This window comes from Podarcis pityusensis (genome assembly GCF_964106645.2).
Source record: "Podarcis pityusensis genome assembly, chromosome: 3".
In the NCBI taxonomy this organism is placed as follows: Eukaryota; Metazoa; Chordata; class Lepidosauria; order Squamata; family Lacertidae; genus Podarcis; species Podarcis pityusensis.
Window position 1 is genome coordinate 70,950,311 of NC_138026.1, and position 13,088 is coordinate 70,963,398.

Sequence of the window (13,088 nt, forward strand, 5' to 3'; positions counted from 1 at the left end):
AGTATCAATGACATTATTAAGGGCAACTGATTAAATTGATTGGAGAGCCAGTGTACCTTATTCGTCTTACATAATTAAGTTAGAATCCTGCTTCCCAAGTGCTCACTATCTTGGCAGAACATATGAAATGTGCCAAGAGATTTTAGGATGGAGAATGCAAATATTCTTCAATGGTGGAACTTCATGATCCTTAACTGCATTTCCAATCTATGTCATAATGGGGTTTACACTGCCAACACTGCATGATAGTGGGAACCCCAAAACACCATGTTAAAGACATTCATGATGGTCTAAGCCTAAAGCCATTCTGCTACATCAGACCAAAGGCCCATCTCGTCAAGCAACTTGTTCTCAGGCTGGCTCACCTGTAAGCAGGAAATGAGTACAACAACACTCACTTTTGATTCCCAGTAACTAGCATTCATTTACATACCACATCAAAGGTAGTGCACAACCATTATTGCTAGAGGCCCTTGGTAGCCTTACCACCATTAATTTGTCTAAACACCTTTTAAAGTCTTGGCCATCACTATATCTTGTGGTAGCAAATTCCAGAGCTATGTGCTTTCATCTGTCCTGAATCTTTCAACATTCAGCTTCATGTGATGGACCAAGGTTCTAGTTTTATTTATTCTTGCCCTGCGTTCCTTTACGTATTTGAATATTTAAAATGAACCAATACCATATTGTTTGCTCCATAAGATGCACCTGACCATAAGATGCACCTAGTTTTTAGAGGAGGAAAACAGGGAAAAAATATTCTGAACAAAACAGTGGATGTACCTCAACTGCTTCCAGTACTACAACATAACAGTTCCGTTCTCTTTTTACTTGCATGTCCTAAAACTGTAGCAATCAGTGCTGCTTTCGCTAAGTTTTCTTCAGTTTATCTCCAGAAATTGACACCCATTTTAAACTTTTTTCACCTTTCATCAAATTAACAAAAAAATACCATAGTTGATCTAGTAGCCCAAGTAACTGAAGGCTATGAAAATCAATTGTATTTAAGTCCCCTTCTTGAATCACCTACTTCTCCATGACAAATGTTCAGATGATATGTTTGATTCCAAAGGAGCAAATACAGAGCTTGAATAATAAAACGCTTGTTGGAGTACCTCTGGAGTACATTAATACTAATTGTCAACCTATAAAATGTGTTATAAATGAGCATTAAACTTTACCTTCTAGAGTTTCTTTTCCAGAGACATTATAAGGAAATGTCACTTGTAATTAAGAAACAATTATTTTAATCTTCTGTTACAACAGTAAAGAATTGGCATGTGGTTTGCTTATTATAAATGGCTTTCAATATCTTATTTTCAGATCTATTACTATTTTTAGGGGGGTTTATGCCTTTCAATAGATGAGTGGATCCATGTAATGTTGCAAGGTTACCATAATTTCTTGGAAATTTTAGATGCAAAATAAATTCTGATAATCAAGTTTTCCTAGTTCCTTTCCTTTATCTGATGAATGATTAATGTTAAAAAGTAGAACATGCTTCATAGCAGGAAGCTTCATAATATATATATTTAAGAATCTATAATTTTGCCCATTCCCCTTAGCACATATTTAGCACTTAATTTGTTTATGTCAAGTATAATATCATTTTGTTCATCATCATCATCATCATCATTATTAGTGGTAGTAGTAGTAGTAGTACCAGTAGTAGTAAAAAAGTGTGCAGACACTCCCTTGCATATCTGCTGGTTGACTGAGATTACCCAGAGAGAACCTACTGGTAGTACTGCATGATCCTTAAATATGTCTTGTTCCATCTGGCATAGGGCTTTCAATGTGATAGTACCTGCCATGTGGAAATGGAACACTCTCCCTTAGGTCACACTCTGACAATTTTGTGTTTAATCTATGAAGTCTTTGAATTCTGATATTAGTCATGTCTCTCATATATATATATATATATATATATATATATATATATATACATATATATATACACACACACACACATATATACACACACACACACATAGATACTTTAAAGTAAATAAAAATGAATAACCTGTTATGGGGGGGATCAAGTTACTCACAAGATTTTTGAACCATGTGAATACAGTCTTGTGATTCAAACCTAGAATTAAAGATCTATGGAACCATAACATTACAACGATAATCACATTTGCCTTAGAAACTACATCAGCTGGGGGTTAGCTCAGTTGGTTGAGCATGAGGCTCTTAATCTCAGGGTTGTGGGTTTGAGCCCCATATTAAGTGAAAGATTGCAGGGGGTTGGACTAGATGACCCTTGTGATCCCTTCCAACTCTACAATTCTATGCTTCTATTCCTGCAGTAATGCTGGTTGGTAATAACTTTGTTCCCTTCTTCGACCCACTCCTTTTAGTGTCAGAAGTTAAGCTGTACTCTCACTTTGTAGCCAAACTGGAGCATGTATTTAATAAACAAGTATGTGCCTGGATTGACATTTCTGTCAGTAAGGACCAATGATTTGGCCCTGTGTAGAGTTCCTTTGCCCAACCGTCATAGAACAGAACAGAATAGAATTGTAGCGTTGGAAGGGGCCTTGAGGATCATCTAGTCCATGGGTAGGCAAACTTAGACCCAGGGGCCGCATCTGGCCCAATCACCTTCTAAATCTGGCCCACGGACGGTCCAGAAATCAGTGTGTTTTTACATGAGTAGAATGTGTGCTTTATTTAAAATGCATCTCTGGGTTATTTGTAGGGCATAGGAATTTATTCTTCCCCCCCCCCCAAAATATATAGTCCGGCTCCCCACAAGGTCTAAGGGACAGTGGACCGGCCCCCTGCTGAAACAGTTTGCTGACCCATGAGTCCTACCCTTCAATGCAGGAATATGTAGCTGTCCCATACAGGGATTGAACCTGCAACCTTGGTGTTATCAGCACCGCACTACAACCAACTGAGTTATCCAGATGGTTAGATGTGCTCTGAAGAGACACATCAATTTGCAGAATTGAATAGCAGACATTTACTGCCGTAAGACCTATCCCAACCCTGACAGGACTCTTGTCAGTTATGAGCTTCTTTTCACAGGCACAGTCTTGGGATGGGATGGGGATTAGCAACTTCGGTTATTCAAACTGCTGGCAGCAAATGCTGATCCATTTGGTGTTAACCTGCTTTGTTAATTTTTTATTCAGGAGTTTTAAACTGAGATGCCCTGAGACCTGCGGGTATAGGGTGGTGTATAAATTCAATAATAACAACAACAATAATAATAATAATAATAATAATAATAATAATCACCTACCCTGGAATAATAATAATAATAATAATAGAATTTATACACCACCCTATACCTGCAGGTGTAAGGCACTAAGGGACATGGGTGGCGCTGTGGGTTAAACCACAGAGCCTAGGGCTTGCCGATCAGAAGTTCGGCGGTTCGAATCTCCGCGACAGGGTGAGCTCCCATTGTTCAGTCCCTGCTTCTGCCAACCTAGCAGTTCGAAAGCACGTCAAAGTGCAAGTAGATAAATAGGTACTGCTCCGGCAGGAAGCTAAATGGCGTTTCCGTGTCCTACTCTGGTTTGCCAGAAGCGACTTAGTCATGCTGGCCACATGACCCGGACGCTGTACGCCGCCTCCCTCAGCCAATAAAGCGAGATGAGCGCCGCAACCCCAGAGTCGTCCGCGACTGGACCTAATGGTCAGGGGTCCCTTTACCTTTACCCTGGAATTACGTATCTGTACTCAGTGCTTCTCCCCCCCAAAATGTCTAGGGTTACTCTCATTTTCCTACTCATATTGAAATACTGCCCCTCAATGAGGCCAAACTTAGATTCACAAAATGTTTAATAATAATAATAATAATAGTAATAATAATAATAATAATTTTTTATTTATACCCCGCCCTCCCCAGCCAAGGCCAGGCTCAGAGCGGCTTACAAGCAATAATAAAAACAAGATGAATAATTACAACTTAAATACAAAAATAAAATACAACATTAAAATAATGGAACATTAAAATATTAAAATGTAGCCTCATGGTTTGCTTATTATAAATGGCTTTGAGCTCCATATTAAGTGAAAGATTTAGGGGTCTGCGTACCCCCAGAAAAAAAGCACTGTCTGTACTACCAACTCCCAATGTATAATTTACCTCCTCTCCTAGTACCAATTCCCAATGGGTATATCACCTCCAGATTTTGCATCTGATGGTTAACAGATGCAAAATTTTAAATCTGTTTTAAGACTGCTCATGAAGTGAAATGCCACTGCAAACAAAATCATATATATTCATTTGAAAACCACCTTGTGTTTCCTATACCTGCTAATTCTCCATCAAGAAAAACCCGGGGACAAATATTCCATAGAAAACACTGACAGTGAATGTTTGACATTGGTGACATGTGGCACTCTGAATTCTTAGCCAATTTGGTTAAATCTCTAATTTAATCAGAAATGTATTTCTTGATACAGACAAATTTTGTGTGATGGGTTTTTAATTTAATTTTTTTTTTTAGGTGAAAGGTCCCCCAGCGGCAGGAGCATTTAAAGAAAGACCAACAAAGCCTACAGCATTTCGCAAGTTTTATGAGCGAGGTGACTTCCCAATCGCCCTTGAGCATGATACAAGAGGAAACAAAATAGCCTGGAAGGTAAGTCAGGGCGCAGCTGTGACAGCCAGCTGCGCTTATTGAAGTGACATCTCTCATTGCCAAAAAAACGTTGGCTTATAAGTAAATAAAGTGGAGTAATTTCTTAGCAAATAGAAGATGGTGGGAGAGCAGTTAGAGAGTGGCCTCCTGAGTCAGCCATCTACCTTGGCTAACAATTAAATTATATGCTGCAAAAAAGGAAAATGACAGAGTTGCTTTGCCTTAGAGAATTGTCTCCTGCTCAATTCATCTCTATTTTTATGAGGACCTGGCAACCCAGCCTATTTCAGGCAGTCCATCAAATGATGGAAGTGGCTGGATACAGTGAGCAGCAGCCATTTATCTCCCCCCAAATTTCACCTTCCTGCAGGACAGTTCCAAATGGAAGCTTTAATTACCTAAATGGATAGGTCAAGATTGCCTGCTCCCTTGAAATGCAGAGCAGAATACAAACGAAGGCAGATTCTCATTCCGCGGCTGCACTCCCAGTCTGCAGCATATGTCAGACAGCGTAATCGCTGTCATACGTGCCCCTGTTAGAGGCTGACCTCCACTGCTGAAACCATTATGGTTCCGACATCTCTGACAAAAGGTTAATTGGCTTCAAAATAAATGTATTGCCTAATGACTTCATTCTAATGCAGCAGTGTTTCTCTCTAAAAGGCTTGGTGATGTTATTTGTAAAACTTGCCAATCTTTTAAGTAACTAGAGCAGGCTTTTAAATTTAATTTGAAAAATGAATGCTGATCTTTAACCTGCTCTTTCTATTTAATTGTTTTGGTTATCAAAGAATGACTTTCCTTTTATGTATGTGTGTGTGCGTTGGGGTGACTGTGTGTGTCTCTGTATGCAATTTATTGGGCTGGGTTCAGATTTTTCTGGAAACAGAATAAAGGATAACCAAAAAATTGGGCATTCTTTGAATGAGGGAGAAAAGAGCTAACTTATTATTTGGATGTTTATGTGGGTCCTGTTGAAAATGACCTTAATTTAAGCTGCTGTAGTTTTGTTAATAAAAACAAAAATAGATATGACTAGTAGGGTCACTGAGTGAATAATATTTATTATTTATGAAATAACTAAACAATTTGTTATGTACAAAACATATCAAACAATTAGATCCTACCTGCAAGTTTTTAATATAATTTAATGGATGCATTTGGCTCCGTTTTTAGATGGGCACAACTAATGATCAAACAGAAAATTGAATTTCTGCTTGACATTAGTAACAGAGTAACAACAGAAGAAAACTTTGTTTTTACTTTCATGGTGGTAACATGCCATCCATTTTATAAGAAAAGTCATGTAGTAGATCATTGAAGATATAACTGAGAATTGTAATGCATTCTTTCTTGTATGATTACATGTTACTGATTATATAAAGTTTTATATGACACTATCAATTTATGCTTAATTGGTTGTATCCAGTGATGGCTTAAATGAGCAGAAGCATTTTCCAGTGAAGGCAGAGCCACCATTAGATACATCCAATATGTTTTATTTTTTTCTTAAGGCTTACTATCAATACAATAATACATTTGATTTGAATGAATACACAAAGGAAAGGGAATGCAGGGGAGAAGTGGAGAGAAACAGGAATACAAGTATGAAAACAGTTTAACTGAAGTAGATAAGATTTAAGATTTTTTAAATTATTATTTTAAAGGGGGGGCAAGGAGATGTACAGAACAATAAGAAATAATGGGTTTCTTCAGTATATTTAGTCACTGTTTGCCAGTGATATTATGTTACCTTGTTCTAGGCTACAAATGCCAGCAAAAGGTAATAAAGTAGGAAGCACCGTGTACAAGCTACCGTTTGATCCTATGGTGGGCCCAGCATCTACCTTGACATCATCTGATGAGCTTCTGGCTCCTTTGCATAATTTATCCATGCATGTGACAGAGATTAAGGCCTTAACTAATGTGCTGCAAGTCTCGGGGGGGGGGGGGAATATCCAGCACAAGGTGGGAGTGGGGAACCGAGAGCAGCAAGCCTCATCTGTTTTGAAGACCTTATAGGCCTGCATTCCAAAATGGCAAACCTGAAGGGAGAAGCTTCAGGAATAATCTTTGGTGAAGGTGAGACAAGGAGCAGAGAAAGGGCATTCTACTACTTTTGTCCGAGAGGTGCTTGCTCTCCTGGAAAGATATGTGTTAAGAGTATGCCCTGGTTCCTCTGTCTAGAGGCAAAATTTGCCTTAGGGCCACCCTTGTGAAATTCTTGTGTTCCCCTTATGACGGGGATTGGCCTTGAGAGCATCTTTTAGGGACGCGGGTGGCGCTGTGGGTAAAACCTCAGCGCCTAGGACTTGCTGATCACATGGTCGGCGGTTCGAATCCTCGCGGTGGGGTGCACTCCCGTCGTTCGGTCCCAGCACCTGCCAACCTAGCAGTTCGAAAGCACCTCCGGGTGCAAGTAGATAAATAGGGACCGCTTACCAGCAGGAAGGTAAACGGCGTTCCGTGTGCTACGCTGGCTCGCCAGATGCAGCTTGTCACGCTGGCCACGTGACCCGGAAGTGTCTGCGGACAGCGCTGGCTCCCGGCCTATAGAGTGAGATGAGCGCACAACCCTAGAGTCTGGCAAGACAGGCCCAAACGGGCAGGGGTACCTTTACCTTTACCTTTTTAACACAAATTATCAATCAACACAACCAATTACATTTCCCCTCTCCTTTTTATTCCTCTCCTCCCTCCCTCTCCCACCCTGGAACAACATCTTCCCTTTGGGAACCTTGAGAGCATCTTTAAACCTCTTTTGTTGTCTCCCAGTATCTTTTGTCTGAGTCACAAGAGAAGGCTTAAGACATTTAGAGACCTGTCAGCTGCATTGGACTGTTTGCTAACTCTCAATCTAATCTGGGCACATCTAGACTGAAGAATGAGATAGCAGAGACCTCGCTGATCTGATGCACCTATTTCAGGGTGTGCTTTGTGTATATGTTAACAGGTTTACTTGCTCCTCTGTTGCCTTCCCTGGCTGGCTGCAGGGCTGTGAGGGGATTTGTAGGGCAGCATTCTTTCTACCGAGTTCTTTCCCTTGTCATTGTGGAGCAACACAACGAGGAGACCTATGTTATCCACATGACCACATTTTCTGTTCATTCCATTGTTGCTGCCGTGCAATGCAGTGAGGAGAGTTGTGTTATTAGACTGGGCAATTTGTTTCCTAGTGCTGGGTTTTTATTTCTGTTGGTTTCTAACACAGTTCCCTTCTAAAAGCCCTTGCTTTGTGGTGTGACATGCTGTTGTTAATCGTATGTGTATACAAACATGTGCCTGAAATGTACAGTAAGGGAACAACAGTGGAACTTTAGCTTCAGTGTGAGTCATTACTTTGGACTTTAAACTGCACTTTACCCAACAGAAAATTGTATTCAATGTGCAGTGGACCCCTCCCTGACTTTACCAAAAACACGTTTCAAGTGTGGACAAATGCTGGTACTGTGGCACATCTCCAACACCTTAAGTACACATGATGTGGTCCTGTCCACTTGTAACTCTAGTCTAGTCATAGGTCTGCACATGAATTAATCTAGTTCTAGAGAATTTTTTTTTATTTTTGTGGATGTTACTGTAATGTTGAAATATATTCCGGTTTTAAAAAGAAAAAGAAAGATATTATGGTCCTACGGGACCTCATCCAAGAGGAATGAAATTGGATCCTATGGGCACTGATGATGAAAAGAGTATCTCTTGTTGCCCATTGTATAGTGGCTGGAGAATGTGTTAAGAGTGGCAGTATATGAGTGGGCAACTTTTCACAGGCAGCAGCGGGACAAGGTATTCTCTGGCATTTACCCTATCCCATCACCCTAGAATGCTTTAAAAAAGCTTTTGAGCCATGCATAAATTTTCCTTGTGCTTCAGCGTTCAAATAAAAAGTAATTTCAAGCTAGCAAAGTCTCATACTAGAGGAACTGAGGAAGTATTTTCTTGAATTCTCACTTCCACCTGCGTCCCCACCCTATTCAACCTCCCTCACTCCAGGAAAACCCTCCAGAGCAGATTTTCAGGGGGCATAGCAGGAATCAGTAAAAATAGTCTCCCCTCTTATGAGCGGAGTTCCACTCACAGTAAATCTTGATCTAAGCTTTTCAGTTCCTTCATATTTTGGGAACATTGGTTTGTCCTTTGTGTGTGGGCATGAAGGTGGGAATATGTGCCTGATCAGCCATGCATTCTGGAGGGTGCAAGAGCAACAGAAAGTGTTTGGGTTTTTTTAAAAAAGGCAACAGCAACCACAAAGCTCCAAAACCAATAAAAATCACATTACAGAAATATAAATGCACATGACTTATTTTGCCTGTGAGACCTGCTCTGAAAATGGAAGCTGCTGTGTAAATTTGTGGACCATCAGCTGGACCAGTGCATGGGTACATGTGTGCAGTGATCATCTAGGCATTATAGAGAGTCTGACATGATGTGTAGAGTTCTGTGTAAGCAGTAGGATAAGCGGCATTTGCACAACCACATTTATTTGTAGATGCTAGTCTTATGAAATGAAGGACTAGCGGGGTAGGTGGGGGAAAATGATACTACATTTGCCACAAATATTTCAGGATTCACAAAACTATGCAATATATCACCATTTTGTTATTGTCCTTTATTTTTTCATTCTGTTTGTATGTGATACATTTCATGATTCATTTTGCACTTGGTAAGTCAGTGCCCCCCCCCGCCCACCTGCCATCTAGCTCTTGCAGTGCTTTTTTTGTAAGAAGATGAACATTACTAATAGCGTGGCTAGAAAAACTTTTCATTCAAGGGTGGTAGGATGTTGAGTGGCTCTGAGGAAAGACTACAAACCATCAAATATCCCTCCCTTATTAACTTCATGTTTTTGCTGATCAGTGGGACATTTTATAGAGCTGAAAGGCAGTGGGGTTCTCTCCCTCACCCTTTGGCTGTAAATACAGCCAAAGGGCATGCTCTTCCATTTAGTTCAAAGTAAAATGCTTCTAATCAATTCTTTTTTACTTTTGTAAGTGCTTTTGTATGTGTTGATCAATTTTTTGAAAATCACTATCTATTGATTCTTATAACTTTCCACTGTTGTTCAATTATTTATGAACCCTGTTTCCAATATAAAATAACTTGAAAGCTCCTGAAATGAATATTTAGTTGAACAAAAACAAGAGTCTTGTGCCCCCTTAAAAGCTAACTGATTTTATTCTAATGTGGTTTCCCCCGCACAATATGAATTAGCTATTAATTAATTTGGTTTTAGATAAATTATGTTGTTTCCCTTGCAAATTTCCACATAATGTCATAATTGAACACGAATATATATAGAAAGTTAATGTCTTTTCCAGTGTTCTCAAAACTTCTCCTGTGGTGTCTTTGGTTTAACCCTTTAGGTTATAGTTACTTACCTGGAGTTAGCCCCAGTAAACAGATCTGAGTTTAGGATATTGCAACCAAAGTCTGCTATCCTATAGCCACTTGCCCAGGAGTAAACCCCATTGAACTCAATTAGACTTACACATGAGTAGAGATTTATAGTGCTGGAATTGAATTCCCCAAAAAAATGCTGTTGAAAGGCTTACAGATCAGAAGTCTTTTGAAAAAGGAAAGAAATGAAGCAGTGCTCTTACTCAGCAGCAGTATTTTCTTACCTTTTCAGATATAATAAAAACAGGCTGTGATCCACAGGAACAGAGATACAAGACTTGTAATGCAACAGGAAGGGAAATGCTAGAATAAATACAGTTTCTTCACCTTGGAACACAATGTATCATTTCCTCTGCCTTTAGCTGATGCTTCCTCAGAGCTGCTGCCTCAGAGCTGCTGCCTTGTGTAAGCAAACACACATAAGCAGATCTGAAGAGAGTGTGCTTGATAGTGTCAGTCCATGCAAACAAAATTCTCTGCAGTTGCTCTATGAACAATTGTTGCAACGTCCCAGTGTTTCTTTGCTGTATCTTTTTTTCTTTCACGCATACCAAAACTGGCTAGTTCCCTGACTTCTGTAATTTGTATTGTAAAATCAATTTATTTTATTTTTTGTCTTGCAAAATCAAACGACAGTGATTCAGTGCGGATGAATTATCAATCCACTTTTGAATAAGATAACTAAGGGCCAAATTTAGATTTTATTTATCTATATTATTTGACAAGATGTATATATACCGCTTAATAAACAAAAACAATTTAAGCAGTTTTTATATACCGTAAATATAAAATATTCTATAAAAATTCTAATGAAATCAAAATTAAAAAACAAATTGACAAATAAATAAATGAAACAAATCAGCAAATATGCACAATAAAGATACATGTTAAAAGTGCGTGTTGCAATTATATGTGGATAAGAGTGCATCACTGGTTTTTTAAAAATGTATAATGAATGTAGGAAGGCCCCATTTGTAGGCTTGACTTTAGCTGTTAAAACCCTTAATTGCTTCGGTTCCTGGAAATATTATCTTTTCCCATATATAATGTTAAGGTCAATAGATAAAGCATTCATAGTTTTTATCTTCCTCAGATGATGGTGGCGATTCTCTGAATGGATGTTTCATTACATGTCCCAGAAATATTGTTATATAATGAAAGAGGGAACAATCCATCAAACTGAATATTTCTGACATAACTGAAAAAAATCTATAATATCTATAGAATTCAGAGTAATTAGGGAAGTTTTTAATGACTGATGTTTTAATTATTTTTAAAATTTTGTTGGAAGCCACCCAGAGTGTACCTTGTGGGGAGCCGGACTAATATTATTATTATTATTATTATTATTATTATTATTATTATTATTATTTTATTATGCTTGGCACTAATGATCACAGGAGGGTTTTAAAAAATAAAAAATAACTATTCATCACATCACCATCATTTTTGCTGTCTGAGGTTCATAGAACTTTCTCTTCTTCTGTAGGGATGAATGTGATCCATGATATGATATAGGTTGTCTTCGCCCATTTCTTTTATCTCTTTTAGAGAATGCACCTTGGGGGCTGAGACAACCCCCTCAAGTTCTATTTCCTGCCAGCTCCACTGCATGTTACATTGAAGGGATGGCAAAAGAGGAGGGAACGCCATATTGAAAGGGATTTCCCCCCCATTTGTTATTCCTTATCTGTTTATTCCTAGCTTTCCTTCCGCTGCTCCTGCCAGCTTTTCATTCTCTACCGGCCCCATAAATCCCCCCTTTCTTCTTCTTGGCATCCAATTTTTCTTGGCTTTTAGTTTGGGGCTTTTGAGGGCCCACCAGCTTTTGGATGTTCTAAGTGGAGGGGAACGCATTGGAAAGGACTTCAGCAAGGTGGAAAGGGCCTCTTTTTGGAAAGCAGAGCTGTTTTTGGAGATGGATCTCTTTAGTTTCATCAGGAAAATGATTGGGAACTCAGGCTGCCCATACAGGGGGACCTGTTTCCTGAATTCAGCAGTTAGTCACCCTGGTCGCGGAGGTTTAAGGGACCTAAAAAGTTGGCTCCAGCGGTTCCAGTACTCCCTGAAATCTGGTAAGCCGTAAAAGGGAGGAAGGAGGACTGCTCATGTTTCCCCTTCCCCCCTGGGATGCTCCCATTTCCCTCTGGGTGGCTCATCTGAAGGGAGAGGCCCTGGGTCTACCTGTAGCCCTCCCTGCTTGCCCCAGGCCCATCAGGAGCCCTTCAACAGGGGCAGCCACAGGGGGAAGACCTCAAGGAAGCATGCATAGTTGCAATACACTGTTCGTTCTTTCCCGTTCTTTCATATTTATAATTCAAAACACTGAATGAAATGTCTTTCCTACCTCCTTAAGTAAAGTACCATATTTGTTAAAAAAGTGACACATGCATTGATTTAACAGTTGAATAATTTGTTTCTCTTAAAGAACAAAGGATGTTGCCTTGGAAATGCCTATATTTCTTTTTCTTTTAATAATGGACTCTGTTAAAAGTTGACTTCTGGCTGGTAGGAGTGTGTGTGTATGTGTGTGTGTATGTATATGTATGTGTATGTGTATGTGTATATGTATATGTATATGTATATGTATATGTATATGTATATGTATATGTATATGTATATGTATATATGGCCTGTAAAGGGAAGTGGATAGTTTACCTGACTTTTGTAGTGAACAGCAACAATTTCTCAATTATTAATTCTTCTGTATTCATCAATACATGTGGTTTAACTAGGATTGTAGAGAAATTGCAGTGTTTTAGAAGCCGATTCTGTGGTTTTGTTTCTTGTTTACAGAATTCAAATCTATCCTCTTATCTGATGCAAATTGTCATTTCTTGAAACTGCACAGAGTGAAAACCTCCTGTATCAGAAATAGCTTTAATTCAAATTTGTTAAATGACCTCTGAAAAATAGATGATTTTTTTCTTCTGCTGAATGGGCTGGTGCGCTCTGCCTGTATAATTTATGTGAGAAATTAGTGCAAATGGTTCACTTTTATGGAGCTGTGCTGCTTGTAGCAAGCCTGCAGAAACAATTTCCCCCCAAGCCTCCATCTGTTCTTCAAACCGGGGCATATGCCATCTC

The 13,088-nt window shown here is 39.2% G+C and overlaps 1 protein-coding gene across 2 annotated transcripts in view; it reads left to right on the forward strand.

The window, feature by feature from the left end:
* Nucleotides 1-13,088, forward strand: part of PACRG (parkin coregulated) — a 227,162-nt gene that overhangs the window by 39,124 nt on the left and 174,950 nt on the right. For both annotated transcript variants that reach the window (XM_081000756.1, XM_081000755.1), the window contains exon 2: nt 4,470-4,604. In XM_081000756.1, coding sequence (XP_080856882.1) covers nt 4,470-4,604 — 135 coding nt within the window. The remainder of the gene's footprint in view (nt 1-4,469; nt 4,605-13,088) is intronic.